This window comes from Grus americana, chromosome 2 (genome assembly GCF_028858705.1).
Source record: "Grus americana isolate bGruAme1 chromosome 2, bGruAme1.mat, whole genome shotgun sequence".
In the NCBI taxonomy this organism is placed as follows: domain Eukaryota; kingdom Metazoa; phylum Chordata; class Aves; order Gruiformes; family Gruidae; genus Grus; species Grus americana.
This window is the reverse complement of record NC_072853.1, coordinates 92,801,835-92,822,361: the sequence shown is the minus strand read 5'-3', so window position 1 is coordinate 92,822,361 and position 20,527 is coordinate 92,801,835. Positions and strand designations below refer to the sequence as shown.

The window sequence follows — 20,527 nt, the reverse complement described above, 5'->3', positions numbered from 1 at the left end:
TGTATTTATTATTTTTGCACTGACTTAAAAGAAAAAGAACAGCAGTACAGTGCTGGTCTTGTGTTTTTGTTTCCACATAGTAAAACATCACACCTCAGGATAAGAAAGCTGTTCAGATACATTATTCTTTGGATATTACTGAACTGAGGAAAGTCGGTTTGTGTCTTCCTGTATCTTTTACCTGGAATATAATGCTAAAGGGGTTATCAACCCTACAAACCTAAAATACAGTTTCTATTTTAAACCTAAAATGTCCCCAAAGAGACTCTCTGGCCCTTGTTTATACTGGTTAATTTTTGTTACAATTTTTGCTGTAATATTACCACAATGAACTCTACTTTAGTAGATAAGTAACTTTGCTATAACAGAAGATAGACAACTGCCACTACTAAAATTTGGCATGTCTCAACCACAGCCTCAAAAGGTATCATCTAGGGAAGTGCTGTACACAAGAAATTAATGGGTGTTTTCTAAATTTAAAAAAAAAAAAAGAAAAAGAAACAAAAAGAAAGACTTAAGCATTTTTAAACAAAGATGGGTTAGGACACAGCAAAAGCATAAAGGAACAGAAGCTTTTGTGGAAGATCCTTCCTCCTCCCTCCATTTTACAGATGAATAGGAGTGAAAAAACAGAAAAAGTTAGGGGACTTGCCCAAGTCAGCGGCAACTGAAACCAAGACCAGAAGCTGTAAATCTGGTTATAATACTACAATTGCCCAACAACTCTCCTTCCTACAGTGTGTATATTGTGATTGCTTAATGCCCTCCTACTCAACTTCAAACACGTATTTATAGAAGCAAATAAGAAAAACTGAAAAAAAAGTCTGTGGAGCATTCTCTTAGATAATACACACAAAGCAACTCTCCCTCCCACAGGCCCTTTCTGCTTTCGCAGATTGTTTTTAAGTCACACCTACAATGTGCTTGCTATGTTTTAGGCATTACTCATTACTGTTTATTTCCAGAAAGCATCTCACTAATTTATCTGAATTTGGTTTCAAGTCATTTGTTGTTTGTGTGTAGGCAACCTCCTAAATTAGTTGTTTTTCAGTTCAATTTCTCATTATAACATATAAGTGACCTATTTATTTAGCTACAGACCAATTCCATGGTAGTGTGCCTACTAAGTTATGAAGCATTTTGATGTGAACTGAACTTGTTGTGACCTCAAAAATAATTTTATATTTCAGTAAACCATCCCTAAAATAAGATGCTTAACAATGAAAGTTATTGTTTATCTCAGCAAAATCATACTAGAGGTCAGCAGTAATTATACTGATACATTTACAAAACCCTACTTAAGGTAGAAAAGTTGTGGTACCTATCTTGATCTTACTTATTTTTGTCTGTCAACACATGGCACAAATCTGCAAAGCTTTTATTTCTGGTTTTGTTTGGGTTTTGGTTTTTGTTTTTTAATCAGTACCACCCCTTATAAAATATCAGAATAACTTTCTCTGATTATCCTAGCACACTTAATAAGTTACTTTATTGTATTACTAACTTTACATTTTCTTTTGCAACTTCAAAAATGTTGCTGTCTAGTAGCACCATTATCACTTAAAGTTACTTCAGACAAAGCAGTTTAAGAAGTACAAATAAAAATTTTGGAAAAGGAAAAACAGAAAAAACACCTTTGTGTTTGGTGATGGGATCTGTTAAGAATACTGTAAATAAGTAACCATCCGAACAAAAAAAAAAGGTATTTTTTATCTTCCTATATTTTCATATTTAAAAAAAAACCCCTATAGACAACTATGTATGCACACACATATAGACAAAGTCTAAAATAAATCCATTTTTGGAGAATATGGAAACCACTTTCATTACACTTGCAAAAAAAAAAAAATTCAAAGAAAGTGCCTACGAGACACACAAGTATACCCACCAACGATGTCAAACCTTCATTGTCAACAACCCAGTCTTCCTTTTCAGCTAACCTCTTTATATCTGTAAGACAAAGCAAAGAGTGGGGGGGGAGTGTGTGTGTCTGTGTGTGGAGGGAGGGAGAGAGGGAGGAAAGGAGGTATTCATTTTCATTATTAAAAACTCCTTGAACTTGAAAAGACAAACCACAGACATTGGGACTGCAATGACTAAGCATACAAGCAAATAGCACTAAAAGCTTCAAAGCTTTCAGCGTTCTCAAATGACTAAGAATGGAACTTGTACATGGTATGCTGGTGACACCACATAGAGAAGCATATCTGTGATACATGGCAAGAGCTGCATGAAGCACATCTTTTACTGGAAAGCTTAAAATTAATGTAATATTGTGAAGGCTTTGGGTTTGTTTTTATTTTGTAAATTTTTAATCACAACATAAAATACGGTATTTAAGAACCCAAGTCTCTAGTCTATTATACTACAGCTCTTAATTAAAAATGAAAGAACAATTGCTTAGCATTTTAGCAAAGCAGAAAGGACAGCATATAATTAATATTTAATAACTATAAAAGAGACTCAGAGTCCCCACTCAGGGTCGAGGATCTATGGTGCTAGACTTTCTTCAAAAATAGAGGAAGGCATACGCAAAAAGCACTCTTCCGCTACCCAAAAGATGCCAACTTCTATAGGCTTACTGAAGCTAACAGGAGCTAAGTCAGGATGTGAATCCAAAGCTCATGCACTGTAAACAAACTTCTTCTATGGATGCATTTGTTTTGCATCATCGCTATTTTCTGGGCTTAATCAACTTATAAACAGAACAAAGATGAACTGTGCGCAGTTTGCGGGGGCTTTGACATACAGGTTTTCACACACAAATTGCTGATCATCATGAAACTCCCTTTTAAGTGAGCAAAGATTTCAGTGAATTACCATCTCTCCTCAAAACCCAAGAAAAGACGACAACTAATGCATGCTGAAAGGTATCTTCACTATCTTGGTGCTTTAATTAGCTAAATTAAGAAGCTTGGTTATGGTGTCATATCCTGCAATCCTACATCTCATGGAAGTATAGGCTTTGCGAGGATAAAAAGTATTAAGGGATTGTGCAGAATAACTACTCTGTTCATATCCCTGTTTTAGTAAACTTAATTCAACTGATATTCTTTAGGTTGCACTGGTCAGCCTTTACACATTTTTGTGGCTGTTCACTTTTGCATTCTGTTCTGAGCTAATACAAATACAAAAGAAAGAAATTTGTTTTTCATATTTCACTGCTCACCAAATTCCAGTCAAATACATTCACGTAAACCCCCAGTCTAGACTAGCATTCACATAATTTGGCTTTCATGACCTTTATGACCAGTGATCACATATGAGAGGGAAAGAACACAGATTGCTTCTCAGGGCCAGCATGAGTACACAGCGTTTATCATAAGACAACAAGAAAACTTTGTGCGTGGGCAGATTTGTCCTATTTAAATAGCTAATGGTAGAGTGCTCTGTTAAACATTTTAACTGATCTGAATGCCTTTACCAACCTACAACACACAGCAAGAGATGAGACTGAACTTTGTATCGGCAATCTATGCAGCTCATATTTCTGAGAGATTATAGAGGTGAAATTCAAGTCCAGGAGGAGCCATATATTACAGATATAACTACACATGAGATCCATTTACATAGCTCCATGAGAATATCAATTAACTGTTCTTTCACTGGTTCCCTAAAAATAACAGTTTCTCCAAGGGCCAAATTAACCTGGTCCTGTCCAGAAAAACTACGTGAACACATTCAACATATGCAATTTTGATTTAGCTGGTAAAGAACAATGCCAAAAAAAAAAAAGGTGTCCCATAAGGCACACAGCGCAACAATATGGAATCAGAGTCATCATACAGGCAGACATCTTTGCTCTTCTCCTGGTTGATACTACAGCCACTACACAGAACTGCTTCACTGATAGGGGATGGAAGAAGCAGTCAAAGGCGGCCGCTGTTACTGGCTAGATGAAAGAGATATATATTCTCCAGCCAATGTAACATACCAGCATCTTAAGGAAACTGATCTCTTTTGATTCAAGAAAGAAAAGTATGAATAAAGATATTCAGACTAAATGGAGAATCATTCACACATAGACTAGTAAATATGCTTTAATAAAAATCTAAGGTACAGACTACCACAAGAGTTTTTCCACCACAGAAGGTATGTGGCCAGCAACCAGGACTAAGAAGCAGAAGCACTGGGTCTGAACAAAGAACCGGGCTATTGTTATAATGCAACAAGTAGGCAAAACTAGTAAGACAGCAGACTTTTTGGCCGAGAGCTTCATCAATAATCAGATATCGGAGCTCTCTGGACTGCAGTGGAGAATCTAGGTAGACAGCTCAACAGAGAACAACAATAGCTCACAGAGATTTGATAAGCTAAGGATTGTCAGCAAAATGGTTTGGAGCTAGATACTTCCTTCCTTTGAAACAGTCCGGAAATCTGCGGAATCACTGAATTCCTACACAGAGGGCAGTTAGTCCAACAGGACAGCCTCATGTCACAATTTTAAATAAATAAATAAATAAATAAAGTTTCACTTACCATTTAAAAAAAACTCAGCTGTGCTAAGTGAAGAAAAGCAAAAGAGACTTCCCCATACTTTAAGTGAAATCTGAAATAGTAGTAATACTTTCCCTATAAAGTTTTAAAGAGACAAGACAACCTATGTAGTTGTATCGCCAACTAGCTTGATATTAATGCAGAAAAATAATGCTGAAATGGGATTTAATAAAAGAATTAAGAGCCAAGAGTAAAATTCATATCAACATTATATCAAATTAACTATAGAGGCCTTATGATTTGTTGTCACCAAAAGGTTTAAAAATTTGCTTAATATAGTCACCTGCACTGAGCACACTTAAGGCTTGAGTAAAACACTTAGCTTCATGTCAGCCTACAAAATAACAATGAATCATATGTTAAAGATTAAAACCTGATTAAATTGTACGATTAAAAAGTCCTAATTTTTTTAGCATTGAAGGCAATTAGTCTTTTGGGAAAAAACCCTGCTAACCGAATTAGTAGATGAATCTGCCCTAATTTTAAAAGAAACATTTATTTCTTGAAGGTTTACTTCATTGACATTCAAGTTTCAGAGTTGAATAAGAGACGGTAAAATGAATGGCCTCTGATGCACATAGAGTCACATTAGATTTGGAGAATGTGTGACTGGCCTTGACAATCCAGACATTTATGGCAAAAGCTGTGCACACAGTAGGAAGCCCGGGGATTATGATGTTAGTAAAAGGCCTTGAAACACACACAACTAAAATACTTCATAAAGAGCTGTGGATTTTTTTTCTTGGGGGGGGACGACACACACATTGCTTATTTAATTCTTCACTTTATAGAATAACTCAAAAAAGAAAATAAACAGTATTTCCAATATGAAAAAGCTGCATCATGAGATAAATCATTTGCATTGTAAAAGTGTCTCAACCCAAAGGAAACAGGTCTTATCTATTGTATTCATGAGAATAAGGAAAGAAAAGACTCACAACGCACATTTCTATCAGAAAAGTGAAATACTTCAGGAACTCTTCTGAGATATTACAGAACTCGGAGGAGTCCACTGCCATTAACAAACATTAACCTGTAACAAACATGGTTATCTTCCAGAACACGGTTTGGTCTAACCAGAGGCAAAAGAAATAATGTTAGTAAGCAAAGAGACCTGCAGCCTTTTCCTACCTTCAGCTGTGTGTTGTAAGGTCACTATAATGCAACGTACACGGAGGTCCAAAATAAGATCCTGGATAATCTGAAGCATATCATTGGGTATCTCGAGTGCAGTAAGAGACTCAGAACTAAGCCTGGAAAGCAAATAAAGGCAGACTTAAGTGTAAAACTGCAGGGTTTTTTAAGCTGATATAACGTCATTGAATTTTTCAGACGTTTTCAGTATATGTGAACACAGTAGCTCCATCCATAGTGAGTCTTTGAAAACTGATTACCCCACTGAGAGATTAAATCTGTATTTGCAAGCTTCTGAATTAAGCAAATAATTATTTTTCTGTAACATTACAACAATGTCATCACAGCAACATGCCAACTTTTCCCACTATCCTCTTGCACTACCCCGCCTGCCTTTCTGCATCAATCTCTTGTCTTATGATCCAAGAATAATCCTTTTGGAGCAGAAATAGCTTTTTTGCTGTTTTTATGTCAATGCCTAGATCAAATCCTAGGTCCACAACGTGGTTTCTGAGATATTGTTTACCCACATTACAACAGTAACAGCCACCAAGCTACTATAAATTGATGTGGCTGTGCATCAGATTGCCAAGAGTACACACATTTAAGGAGCCAAATACAGCTGCTGCATCACCTGTGGAGCAAAGAGTGAATTCATTCAGTTTTGCTCCCTACTCTGACCAGGCACAAATCACCAGCTACTATAGCTGAGGATGGAAACATTCATCTCCATTTTTCCCTGTAGAAATAGCAACACAGCAGCTGCTTACATGGAATAGCATTTTGGCTTTTAACTAAAAGGCTGCAGTTGTGCTCAGACTTTAGTCAGGGTCACAAAGTGAGGTTTACTGCTTTTATCCAACTCTTCGATATTTAAGCAAGGGCAATTCAAATGCAGTCATTGCTGTTAGCCCTACTGCCAATACCAAGCAAAACAAAGGTACTAGAAAATACCAAAGAACAGTAGGAAGGCACAAGCAAGTAAGTTGGAGTAATTAGTGGAACATTTCCAATTGGACTCTGTAGGCTGTGGTTCCTTACCCCTGGTGTTGGGCATAAACCATCAAAACACCATCATTAACCAGACTGCTATCTGCTCAGCACAGCTACTGAATTAGCAGATTACCTAAATCTGCACTATCTCAACCATCCAGGAAACAATAAATACCCATCTGTGAGAAGTTTAAGGGACTTTAGACTGCACAGAAGTCCTGTACTTAGAGTTGATTCTAAGGAAGCACACAGCTGTCGCATCCCTAAATCCATCTTTTCTGATATAACTCACCCTAACAAATACGCACCTTTCTATCCTTACAATAAGGCAAAAGTCTTGCCAACAACAGCTTCACTTTATCGCATAGCTCTAATTTATCTTCTGGAACCAATTCGTAATGGGCAATGACAGAATGGGGTACAAGAGAAAGACTGTGCAACCACCCCACTTTAAGCTGTATGATACATATAAACACCAACTCCTTGTTATCTAATTATGTAAGTTTTAGCATTCTTAAATACAATTAGAAAATGGTAAATCATTTGTGAGATGAATGAAAAGAGTAAAATTCTATCATGTGCTTCATAATGACTTTGTTAGGAACTATAAAAGTAAGACTTTAGCTATTAGATAAGCTTGCAACAAATAAGGTTTTTATGCAATGTATAGACTTCATGAGAAGAGCCCACCTTCATTGTTGGTGAGAGTCACAAGAATTTATTAAATTGTCAAAGCATGGGGGCTTGAAAAGAACTTGCAGTAGTTGCAAAAGTAGTGCAGTAGTTCTGACCTGGTCATCGCTGGTGAGTTCATACCCTATCATGGTATCTTCAGTTCCTCTTCTCCAGATTGCCCCTTTTCTTCTCTACTTCTGGCTGCTTTGCATTAAAGTCTAGCTCACTTTAGTAAAGTGCCAGCACAGGCATCACTAAGAACATGAGGTGGGGAAAAGAGTGGGAAGGAGAGAGAATTTCCCCAGCTCTCAGTTCAGTTTTTCATTACCAGGGCAGTAAGCAAAAGGAGATTCTCTGAAAAAGAGCCTTCATGTATCCTATAACCTCAGCCTGGATGACACCTCGAGTGGTAGGACTCTGAAGCACAACCAACCATTAAGGAATCTGTTAGTTAAGTTTCCAAGCAAATATTACAGATGTGCAAGTGTTAAATTCTAGAATTTTATAATTTGAGTGAAATTGGATTGCTTCTCACAAAAGGGCAACAGTGATGCCAAAACCTGTTCCCTTGCCCTTTTACATCTTTTCATCAAATGCCAAAGTCAGTTCCTTCTCAAATTAGAAGCATTCCATAAAAATCAGCCAGAATAAGAAACTTCCCATGGAATTTTTTTTTTTTTTTTTCTGAATGGTTAAAGTACAGATAAAGTAACTGACAACAGACTTCGGGAAAGCGTTAAATTTGACAACAGGTATGTATCATTGCTACCTCCATCCTCAAAAAGAATATCTATATGTGATGATACCCCTTTCTTTTCTTCCTCTATGCTTTACTTATTACCTACTTCGAAAACTGCAGATAAAAAATAGGGAATCATATCCAGGTATTACTCAAATTTACAAAAGATACTGACAATTCTTATATCCTCCATAGACAAATGAAAGCGAATTCTGTATATTGAGACATTTTCTAATTAATTATGTGCACGTTACTAAGTTTATACACATAATTATAAGCAGAATGACATAAAAACCTTCCATAGAGCAACTGTAAAAGTCAATTATGATTTAAAAACAATACTATAGTGAGAAGCATGCTATTTTCACCTATTTTGGCAGAGGTGGGAAGATATGTAGCAAATGAAGCAGATAATTGCTTTGTACCCTAAAGAATCAAATCCTGTTTCATGCATGGAGTGTCTATGCCTTGCCAGGCAAATATTTTATTCAAATGTTACCCTAAGATGCTATGGAAAAGAATGAATGTATCATTACGTAATAAGGCTATATCATGAGACATTATTAATTACACTTGCATATAGAATCCTAAATCTGCTATCAGCAATTTTTTCATAATCCTGTTTTTGAAAGTGTTAACATTTTCACTACTCAGGGTATTTAATGCAATAAATAAAACAATTTGCCTTAAAGCACACATATTCCAGGAATAGCATCATTTTATAGGTCCCCAGATCTATTTACCTTACAGTCTGGATAACATGTGTTAGCCACTGGCCAGAAAGTTCAGATTTCATCTCCCAGCCACCATACTGTCTTGATTCTCCTTCTCTGAGGCTGAATGGAAGCAAAGCTCCACGGATAAGTTTTACCAGAGAGTACATCACTTCCTGAATCATTTTCTGCATCAGAAGAAAGAAAGAAAAATCAAGCAAAAAGTTCTATCGATGTATGTAAGCAGCCATGTACTTGCTATACACAACAGCTTGGAATCTAAGATTTACAGGTGGCTCCACCTGGTAGAGACTACAGGAGAAGGAGGTATAAGGGCACACAGATGATTTAAGAAATCTGATTTTCAAGGTGGGACACTAAAGTATCTTGCTATGAAGAATAACTGAAAGAAAGCAAGGTTATGCCCCCCATAACTTACCTTGAAATCGTTTTGTCTTTGCCTAGCATTTTTCTTTGATCTTTCCATTTGGCCAGATTTTTCAGCAGTCTTGTGAAAATGAGAAAATTGAAAAGTGTAAGTATCTCATAACCACTGTTAAAATAATTCTGAAAAAGGGGGTTTCAAAGTGAAGAAGTGAAAACTGATGAGTTTATGATGCAATTATAAAAACTAATTCATGGCATCTCAGTAAGCAAAGACTATATACAAATAAACTCTACTTACTGTAGGTCAGTGTGCTAATGTTTAATTTTGAGAAACAATGTGTATTTAAGACGCAAGTCAGACAAGCATGAAAGAATAGCTCAAGCAATATGAACTTCATGAGGTCAAAGTATTCTCACTGCAATGTTAGTGAGAGCCAAACTTACATAGTTTAATTGTGCATCAAGTTTATAAGAAGAAACTATTTTATCAGCATGGAAGCTGCCCAGAGAAGGACGTTGATGTGAGGTGGGAGAAACTTCTTGGAATGAAGACAATTTGGAACTGTAACCTGTGAGGGGAAGGTTGAGGGGGTTTTGTTTTTAGGAACAGCATTTTGTTGAAAATGCTCTTTAAATAATTCAACTAACTGTAAGAGACTCTGCAAAGTAATCAGCATCTTCATGGACAGTTCACTTCTTTAAAAACCAAGGAACATGAGTATGCTTTGCACGAGACAGTTACAGTTGAAGAAAAAACATGGTTTGACTAATAGTCTTCCTGTTTGTAGTTCTAGCCTTCTGTGGAGTCTACTGAGAACACAGTGGAGTAAATTATACTGAAAAAATTACTTCGAATACTGGGTTAAGTACAGATACAGAATTTTAGTTAGAAAATCTCCTGTTTCATGTATGTACAGCAACACCTACTGGACAAGAAGTGTAGTAACATGACAAAAGTGTTTACTTTGAAGTCATTAAATGGAAATGCTGTATTTATCAAATTCTCTCTTTAGCTAAAGCATTTCAGATTTTGAAGGTAAAATAAATAATTTGCCATGAGCAAAAAATAGAGAAAAATAAAACTGCTTAAGAGTTTTGGAAAATATATAGCTATGAAACATTTGTAATTTAAAGCTCTGAATTACACAGTTTCAGATAAGGAGAACAACACTCGAGTTATCACTGCATATAATACCCGTTTCTCTCTCCTAATGTCTTAAAAAGAAAATAAGTGGTATTCCTTTAAACCTCAGGTATCAACTTAAAATTCACTGTTTTACAGCTGGATTAGAGAACAACAAAAAAATTCACAGATCTTTGATATTTTTTTTTCTTAGTGGTTTTGCTGAAGACCAATCTTAAACCTTTCCTGCACAGACAGACCAAAACTATCTTGTGGTAAGACCAACGGTTACTACTCACATATGCTACTTCACCTAGAGTGATTCAAAGAACTCAACTTTTTAAACTGTTGAAAATACCACGTAAATCTTTAACTGACAATATCTTAAGGCATGTAGCTAACCTTTCAGAACTAAAAAGAATGCCCCCCCAAAAAAACCTACAAACTGAACAAGAGAAAATAAATATAGCTTGTTATTCATATGTGGGGATTTTCTTTCCACATTTTTAAAATGTCTTAAAGCCTTGAATAAGCTGAAATGACCCTCTATACCATTTTCACAGGACTTTTCTTAAAAACCCCATAGCAATCACCTTGCTTCCTGAATGACAATACATAGCAAACAACATGGTAAAAAAAATTCTTCATGGACAATTAAAGTCTATATGGTTTCTAACAGAAAAACATATAAACCTTGAGTCTTGAATGTGACGTGCTGACAGATATTCTTAGGTGCTTTAGAAGTCTTCTGGCTTATGCCACCCCCTCCTCCCATGCTTCCTCAGTTGACTGTGGTGTAGAACACACAAGAGGAACTGAGGGCACCATCCCTCCTCTCTCCCCAAGAACTTGGGGGACTTCCATAAGGAGCAAAGGAGCAGAAGAAATCAATGTATGTGGATTAATTTCTTACAAGCTCAGAATGCGGCCGCACAGAAGAAGAGTAGATGTATCTTAGAGACTAACAGGAAAACTACCTCCTCCTCTTTTTTTTTTTTTTTTTAAATACATGGAAACAATGTTTTGTTCAGACGTGACATAAGATCACTGCATTTTCCACTTGCAGTCATTTTCACGAGCAGAATTTCTCCACCTTGTTTACAGTTCAAGCGTCTGTTTCTCTAGAAATCGCTTTTTCATTGTACTCAGAGAAAAAAAATCACAATAACAGGTGAATTTGTACAGTCTAATTTCCAATGGTACTGTTGTCAAATATAAGGGTTGTCAATTTCCCTATAAAATCAATTATTTTTGTTAAAGCCAACAGTACTAAGGTTTATTCTTGATTCTACTTCCTTCACTGAATGTTATGAGTAAATGTCATAACTTTCTTTTGATTTTATCATGTAAAATGAGGATGATGAATAGAATCTATTTCACTGGAGCTATAATGCTCTGTATATTCTGTTCAACATATACAGAGCTATAGTACCTATTAGTATCATCATATGAAAATGTTATATTGATTTACAGTCAGCAGCAATAAATAGAACGACCACTTGAGAAATTAATTTTTTAGTTAGAGAAAATGAAAATGACAAAATAAGCTTCCAAATTTCCTTTTCCCAAGGTTAATTAGTTTTATTTTCTACTAAAGCTCCAAAGAATAGTAGATAGCTATGGCTGTAGTTCTGCTTTAGGGATAATTTTGTAGTGGAATACTGTAGCTATGGTGACAAGGATTTAAGTACAGCAGGACACCGTAAGCATGACATGATAAAAAACAATCTCAACAAATGAAATTATATAGCAACAGTTAAACAGAGAAGTTTTAGATGCACAAACTTTTAGGTTCAATACAGAAGCTGATCTGAATAATATGCAAGTCCAAAAGCTTGCTTATTTTCCACCTGCTCTGTATTATCCCAACTCCTTCTGCATCTCTTTACAGACTGTCTTCAGAGTTTTTTAGGACCCAGAAGGAGTGAGTCAGCAGGACTTCCCAGTGATAGGGTGTGAACTAGTGCCTTATCACCTGCTGATGGAACTGAGTGCGCTGCCTTTCGCTACACTTCAATCCTGTGTTTGTCTTTGTCAGACTTGCTCCTTGAGAGTATGCCATAACTACAGTTCTCCTTCTGGAGAAAAAATAATGTGGCTTGAGGACCAGAAGTGAACTCTCTGTAAAATAATGTAATTCTGTGACCAAATTTTAGCAATAACACAACCCCAAAAGCAATTGTATTTATCTGGTAACGATTACGATGGTAAACTGTATACGACCCATATTAATTATGAAATATATCCTTTCAGAATCTGTTAATAGTGCACACATAAAAACAGCACATGTAATGAATCGTTACTTCCCCCTCCCCCCCCCCCCCGCTTCTTGGATTATCAAGATTTTATTTACGTAACTTGTAAAAAACAAACCATCTGAGCAAGGACTAGAAGCACAGGTGATCAAAGCTGACTGCACTTCCAGCCTACACTCCCTATAGTATGTCTGTGTACACCGCTCTGGGCCTTGGGCATTTTGCAACTCTGGTCTTGAACCTATCCTCACTTCCAAATATTTAAAGCTCAAGAAATGAGTACTCTTGTTCCAAAGAAAGGAAATACTTTTTTTTCTGTATGACTGTCCTTTACATATCTATATCCTTCATGCAATTTGCTATTTTTTCAAATCACCAATGAAGGGCGGCTGGCCAGCTATGAGTAAGAGGTGAAACCACACAGATAGTGACTCCAGCATCTGGAACACACACAGACACACCACTGGCAGAATTCTAAGTAATTCCACTGTATACTTTTATTCTTTTAAAAATAAAATTAAGAGTCTCACTTCTATAGATTAGTATTGCAAGACAGGTTACAAGTCAAGGTACTATCTCTCAAATGCGTAAGAGTCTACATATCATTTTATAAACCTCCCTGATTAAAATAAGCCCAGACACTTCTTCCAGCAAAATATAATACTTCAAACACAATTATTATGGAGCTTTGTTACTTAAAAGCCATATATACAGAAGAATCCATACCTCACTGAATAAACTTCCATTCACATAAGAAATCCAGAGCTTCCAGAAGTTGGGCAGCTGACTTACAACAAGTTTTGTCAACTTTTCAACAAATACAACTTGCTGAGGAGCTTTGTATCGCCAAGCTAAAAGGGGAAGATAGGAAGGAAACAGCAAAATTAAAAAACTTTGAATTAATAATAATAAAAATGTACTGCTAGCTTGCTACTGCTTTGTATTACACAAATGACTATATAGTGTATATATCAAACCTTTCAGGTAGGAGTGGAAAAATTTAAAGCTTGGTCCATATATGTGGACACAACTGGCACACATGCAAGTTCTCTCTTCTTTTCTCATACGCTTACAAGGTGCCAGCACTATGACAGGATATAAAGAATAGGCCCCCTTGTAGGGGTATCTAATGTACTCTACCTAACAAGCCATTCAGCCAGTCTTCTGTCTTCAAACCGCTCTAACAGGTAAGGTAACATTAAAAGTTTCAAATGATGAGGTGGTACACTGAAGAAACAGGGCTGCTAGAATATGCTAGCAATCGAGGCAAACAATGGGAACTAGAATATCTGCTTTATTTACAGTTCAAAAAAATTTCCATTGTGGCCTGGGGCAAGTTGCCAGCCTCTCATCTTCATTTCCATTTGTTTGGTAAAATCTTTTATCTGAAAAACAGGGGAGATTCCAACACTTTTGCTAAAACTCAGTAAACATATCACTAAGTATATATTGAGATTCTTGGATGAAGAAGATAATCATGACATATAATACTGCAGCATCTTTCACTTCATGAACCTACTTACACGTCTGGTACACGGGCTATTAAAACACATCAGGAAAATAGCTTACAGTTTGGCAGTAGATAACTTTTCTCAGTTTCTTATCAAATGGGGCAAAGGAAGGTTGTGGGGGAGAAGGTAGAGAGAAAGCTGAAAAGGGGCAGAAGAAAGGTAGGAATTAATACAGAAAACAAAGGAAAGTGAAATACTTTTCTGCAACCATCTGCCTTCTCCATTGAAACTTTCTTATGATGTTTTAAGAAAACAGGGTATACAGACAGTATAACAGGGACTCTGGATTAGTACTTGAAAATGAAATTAAAAAAAAAAATCACAATGGAAGCCCAAAATTTGGAAAGAGACTGTCATAACTGAAGTGTAAGTCTGCTGATAGTGATGCATCTGTTGAGGAGGCATGAAAACTTCATGAAAGTTCAATCAGCAAAGCTCATAGTGTGGACACAGATAGGATGTCAGAGCACTACTTTTGCCAGCTTGGTTTATGACTGTCAGAGAACTGGTCTAGACCCAATAGCAGAAAAACTCCTCTAACACAGATTGTGACTATACCAGGAAGCTGTGCCAATACTGCTACAGTAACAGAGGCACTGTTACAGCAACAACCGCCAAATACAACCAAAAGATTTCAGCTCCTTTAAGAAACCAACTCATCTTTGCCAAAATTTCCAGCACCAACCCACGGTTATAACCAAGGATGTCTGTTCCTAACTGTAAACACACTGCCCAGATTTACTTCATGTATGAAATTCTTTTCCCCTCCAGGAAGCATACTTCAGGCCTATTTCAGAGATTGCCTTGGTCCAGGGTCTGCAGACAGTAGATAATTATTAGAAGCAGCTAGTGCACATCATGTCAAAAGGACATTCTGGCCATAAATTCAGGATATTTTGACTTTTTTTGCTAGAGAAAACGCCAACCTATATTAAAGCAGAAATTTTCTTTTGTTCTATTTAATCTATTATAATCTGTGCTATAACATCCTAAAGATGAAACTAGAGCTACTGTTCACATATCCTCATGAACATATGGCTCAAGCAAGAGCTGAATGTTATTTGAATGCTGCAGTTTCGAATTCAAAGTAATTTGTTCAAACAATCCCATGGACAATCATTGTCAATCACATTGCAGGGAAAAAAACACAACAAAACACCAAAAAAACCCCAGAGATGCCATTCCTTAAATTTGCTAAAGACCAAAAGGATGCACAAGCAACCTGAAAACAGAGCACATCATGGCATATTTGGAACAGCAGCTCCTGCACAGGTATCATAAGCGGTTGGTTTACTTCGGCTCTCCACTCAGAAAAGCAAGGATGGCAGAGCTGTCAGCTGCTCCTAAGCAGCAGCGGGCACGTGCACCTAAGTACCAATGGACGCAACTCAGAGGCAACTCATTCTAACTCCAGGGTCTTTGTGATGGATTGGGCTCCTAAGGTATTATGATGCTCAGATCCTCCAGTTTTCTTTTGAATCTTGGTTTAAACTGCTGGCTACAGAATCTGCAAAGCTTGCTGAAGACTTACCTTTTGTAAAAGGTTATGGATCCATAACTAAGGCTCTAAAAGCAAAGATAACCAATTGAATTGAAATTGCCTTCTGCAGATGCAGCTTTTTAAGCAGACACACATGCAAAAGAATTCAAACAAGGGAAAAATAAACCGGATTTTGGATGTTGCTTGCTACATTAAGTGTGGCATGTGTATTAGTGGATGGTATCCAACAATCACCAGCAATTTATTGTTTTGCTCTGTAACACTTGTTAATCAACTTCATGCAAGTTTGGGCTGACAAAGGACAAGGGTAACAGTAATACAGTAACGTAACTACTTGGTATACATGTATATTTTGAACAGTCCGTGTAATTCATATTTTGAAATACAAACATTCAACCTCAAACTGTGACACAATTTAACTGTCATGCATGTGAAGATACACTGTGGCAGCACAAGAATGTACAATTCTTGTTATTCTTCATTCTATGTTCTTGAAAGATTCCCTTCATTTCTGTTCTCGCGCAAAAAAAATCAGATATTTATAGATGGTTTTTCAAGGAAGTCCACAGAACTGGGAGAAGAGCAACATCAAAGCTGACCAAAGCCAAAAAGTGCTTCATAAAAACCCACTTTCTGCAACAAAGTACTTCGGTAAGAAATTATCTGTCCTGCAAAAAATGTGTTTTCTGTCTCCTGCGATGTCATGTTTGAAAGACTCCTGAGATGAAGTGGTTTGGACAAGGGTGTTGAAGACGCTTATGACATACATGGGCTCAGCTGGTTGTGGACACACTGCTCAAGCTTAGTCACACACTTTTGTTTCCCTCTCTGGGCTTACAGAATTAGAGAACAAGGACCAGATATGTGAAGCCACAGAAGGAGCGAATGCAAGGAGAGCCATCTTAGCAAACACACACAAAAGGTCTAACAGCCGCAAAAGGTGGTAGGCAGTAGGTGGTTGCTTATTAAAAAAAATAAAATTCTGGTTTTGTATTTAAAAAAAAAAAAAAAAAAGAGTGTTATTACCTTGACTGCGTTTTAAGAAGCAGATTTCAGCTATGAACTGCTCTTTGCTTGCAAAAAAACACAGAGGACCCCTTTAGGAAGCAACGGTAACGCATGGGAAGAAAGAATTTCATTTGGTAGCAAACCAAAACAAACACACAGAATGTGGGTTTCCGTTTTTTTGATTTTTTTGACTACACCACACACTGGACATAGGGAACTGCAGCTTTGTTTTTCCAAATAAAACAGATGCCTACCATCATCACGGCCAGACTGAAAGCTGCTGCCCCTTTTCAATGAAGCAGTTTGACTAAGATGGCCAATTGGCGATGGACGCACATCACTGTCCAGGTCTAACATGGGGCTGTGGAGCAACGAGTTGCCTAAGGAGAGGGGGGAAAAAAAAAAGTTATAATGATTTGACACATCAATTGACATGAAGTTGCATGCTGCATGTGGAATTCTAATTAAATTCTGAAGTGATACAAGACAAAAAAAGTTATCTAGCAAAAATAACCTTAATCTTGCTTATTTAGCCTGTTTGTTCATCTACATCAACGCTATTCAATAACACCACTATTGACTCCTGTAGCAAGCCAAAACCCACAAATACTATGTGGGAAATATTCTTTCATCTCTACATTTCTCTGTTTTTACCTTAATTAATGCCCTACAATTAGTTGCTTGAAAGCCATGGATAAATATGTATCTATGCCATTAGTGATATGGCACACATTTTTTTTCCGGTGTACATCTAAATATACTTTTCAAGAGCAGAAGTTTCTTGTGCCTCCAGCTGAAGCAGTTAAGGGCAGGGTGTTCAACTACTACTTAGCTGTTTGACTTCTACAGAGCTCAGGTAGAAAGAATCCATCCATTGTGAAGCAGATGAACTAATGACACTGGATGCTTGTGCATGTCTGTAAAACACCCCATGCTTATGCGTATCTAAATGCACAAAATATTTCCCAGTGTATCAATCAATTATTTTTTTCTTTGGGTGCCTGTCCATATGTCGGTCACTATTAGCAAGTCCTAAGCAATGATCTGATATAATGGAGGTGGATACTTGGAGTCTAATGGATGGTTTGGAAAACAACCATATAATAATGACCAGACCACGATGATTTTTTAATGTACTGTAACACCACCAATATTTCTTTTAAAGTCTAAATTGCTGCTTTATGCATTTCACCTTACAGATACATTTCTGAAAGTAACAATCAAAAATTATTTTAGCAGCACTGTCCAACTGAGCTGTAACAGCTAAACTTAAATGAATCACAATTCATAGAACTATAAGACAGCCCTGGTTGGAAGGGACCTCGAAAGATGATCTGGTCCAGCCTTTCATGGGAAAGGGAGCCTAGATGAGATTATCTAGCACCCTGTCCAGTTGCGTCTTGAAAACCTCCAGCGATGGGGACTCCACCATATCCCTGGGGAGGCTACTTCAGCAATTGATTGTTCTCACAGCAAAAAATTTCTTGTATCATGATGAAACCTCTCCTGGTAATTCATCCTGAATTTTGTAGTGAGAATCTCAGTGTTTGAGTTTATATTGCTTGATCTTTTCCATCAATACCTACATTCACTTAAAATAACAGGAAGGCCACACAGTAAGAGCACCAGCTGTAACACTGCAATACTCTGATTCAAGACTAACACGAAGTAAAAAGGATTTGAAGAATATTTATTCTGAATTTATGCTGCTGACAGACCAGTATGGCAGTAAAGAGACACCTAGTCACTTTACATCCCCAGCTGGGGCTGAAAGAGCAATATTAAGTATTGTGAAACTTATCGCAAACTTCCAACAGGTAACGGTAGTAGTTCTTCTCCCATAATTCTTTAGTAGCTTTTAAGGTGATTTCCTACGGTCTTTCACTGTGGCATTGTCATTACCAAGCTGTCAGTTCCTCCATTCATCTCATTACTGTTCATACTATAAGACACCTAAGTAAATAGATCCTTGCATTAACTGACTTGGTGAACCCATTCGTGCTATCTTTAGTCTGTATTATGACTCTGTTCACTATTTAAGTCCTACATCACTTACTAAAAACAACTCATCTTTACGACACCTTTGAAATTGATGAGGTTGCAGCAATATGGAATCCACTGCAGTGATTTAAGCGTATTATCCACCATCACCACAGACAAGATCTACAATGACTTTGAACAACAAGCATAGGGGAAAAGACTTTTCCTTCTGAATGAACTAAAAATATAAAATAGTAAGAAAGCAAAAATCTAACACTTCCAGAAGTTTTTTAAGTAGGTATGTATGCTGCAAGTGCAAATAATTAACTATGGACACATACTATGCTACTATCTATATAGCATAGAGCTGTGTAAGGTCACACATTAGCAGTTACGATTTAAACACCTGCGACTTCTCAAACATATCATAAGTGTTGTAAATTTGAATTAACTAACTTCTATGAAAAAATTCCAGCAACCTTAAAAAAATCCCAAATTTATTCCTATCCAGATTAAAAAAAAACAAAACCAAACCCACTCATTCGGTATCTTACAGAGATTCTACCCTGAATAAAAAGAAAATTGTGTAGAAGATCCTGAGAAATTTTAAGTGCCTCACATTGTTCTTGGGCTTCCATGATTTGACTAAGATTCAACATATCTGTGTTGTATTTGGCAAAAAAAATGTATGCCAAGTAGGATAAATTAGAATTGTCACAGGCATTGCTAGTTAAAACATATACTAAAAAACCCCAAGAGTGCAGCAATGCTGTTTTCACAAAAAATACAATCAGAAAAAGCCATGATGCATCAAAACCTCTCTGATGTCTTCACATAGAATTTAGGTTCTCACCTTTCAAACACCTTGTTAACATGAGGAATTTCTTGTAAACAGATGGTCTCTAAAAATGACATTGCCAATTAAACCTCAGAATTCAGAAAAACAGACGCACTTACCAAAACATCTTAATGTGAATTAGTTCAATCAAAACCATTTGCCTAAGGTAGCTGAAAACATGAAAATCTGTATTGCTGCGGATACACTAACTCCACACCGCCCAAATGGTTTATATATTCACCACTAACAGAAAACACATAAAGAATACTCTCTTGTTCCACCAGAAAAACCACATCATCAGTTTGCAGCCGTACCAGGAAAAGAAAGTTTAACATGAACTAATTTCTTAATTGGTTGTCTAGCATTACAAGCAAGTATAACACAGCAGCAGGGAACTACAACAGCACATATACCCTCAGGACTAATAAACATCTGGACTACATTAGCAAAGCTGATTTTGCTTTCACCCGACCAGAAGATAGCGCTTGAAGACTGCACACTAACACATGGGTCTCTTATAAGAAAGTGAGAGTTAACCCACAAACAATTTTTCTCCCATCCCAACTCGTTCCCTCTCTGGAGCCAGCAGCTTAAATTTAGCAGCATAATGTAATACAATGAATTAATATTAGTATGGACTGTAGACAATAATATTTATAAACCTAAATAGACTACCCAAATAATAATTTACTGCCTATTAGTTATCAAATTTGTGTACTATTTCTACATTTCTAGATCTTGAATATAGGACAGCAACAATCTAAGGTTTCAAGAAATTAACTTTTTACTGTGCTAACAGGTTTTCAGATGTTGTATAAACAGCATGAACAATACATTCCTGGCAGATCTTCATTTTTTTAAAAATATACTGCATCTTTGAAGTTACAGAAGTATTTTTTTCCAAAATACTGCATCTAGATGGAGCATATCTGTGAGTGACTCCAGTGCCAAGTGTATATTTAACCAAGGAAACACAGGAAAAATAAATGCACTACATTCTCTTCTTCTACCAAACAGTCGTGACAAACCAGAAGTATAATTAAAGCCTTACTACATTTACGACTGTAAAATCATGAGAAGATCAAATAAGAAGTTTTAAGGATTTTAACATTGCTTTAAATTTCTTTAAAGAGGATTTTACTGGGTTTCAACTTTTTGTGCAGAGATATTTTA

At 36.6% G+C, this 20,527-nt stretch overlaps 1 protein-coding gene across 3 annotated transcripts in view; it reads right to left on the bottom strand.

Moving 5' to 3' along the window:
* Window positions 1-20,527, bottom strand: part of EXOC2 (exocyst complex component 2) — a 136,256-nt gene that overhangs the window by 49,313 nt on the left and 66,416 nt on the right. For all 3 annotated transcript variants that reach the window (XR_008575767.1, XM_054815814.1, XM_054815815.1), the window contains exons 12-17: window positions 16,791-16,916; window positions 13,243-13,367; window positions 9,191-9,259; window positions 8,782-8,939; window positions 5,629-5,750; window positions 1,889-1,950 (exon numbers count right to left, since the gene is read on the bottom strand). Coding sequence is in view for 2 of the 3 variants with exons in the window: in XM_054815814.1 (XP_054671789.1) it covers window positions 1,889-1,950; window positions 5,629-5,750; window positions 8,782-8,939; window positions 9,191-9,259; window positions 13,243-13,367; window positions 16,791-16,916 (662 nt within the window). In the remaining variant the exon portion in view is untranslated. The remainder of the gene's footprint in view (window positions 1-1,888; window positions 1,951-5,628; window positions 5,751-8,781; window positions 8,940-9,190; window positions 9,260-13,242; window positions 13,368-16,790; window positions 16,917-20,527) is intronic.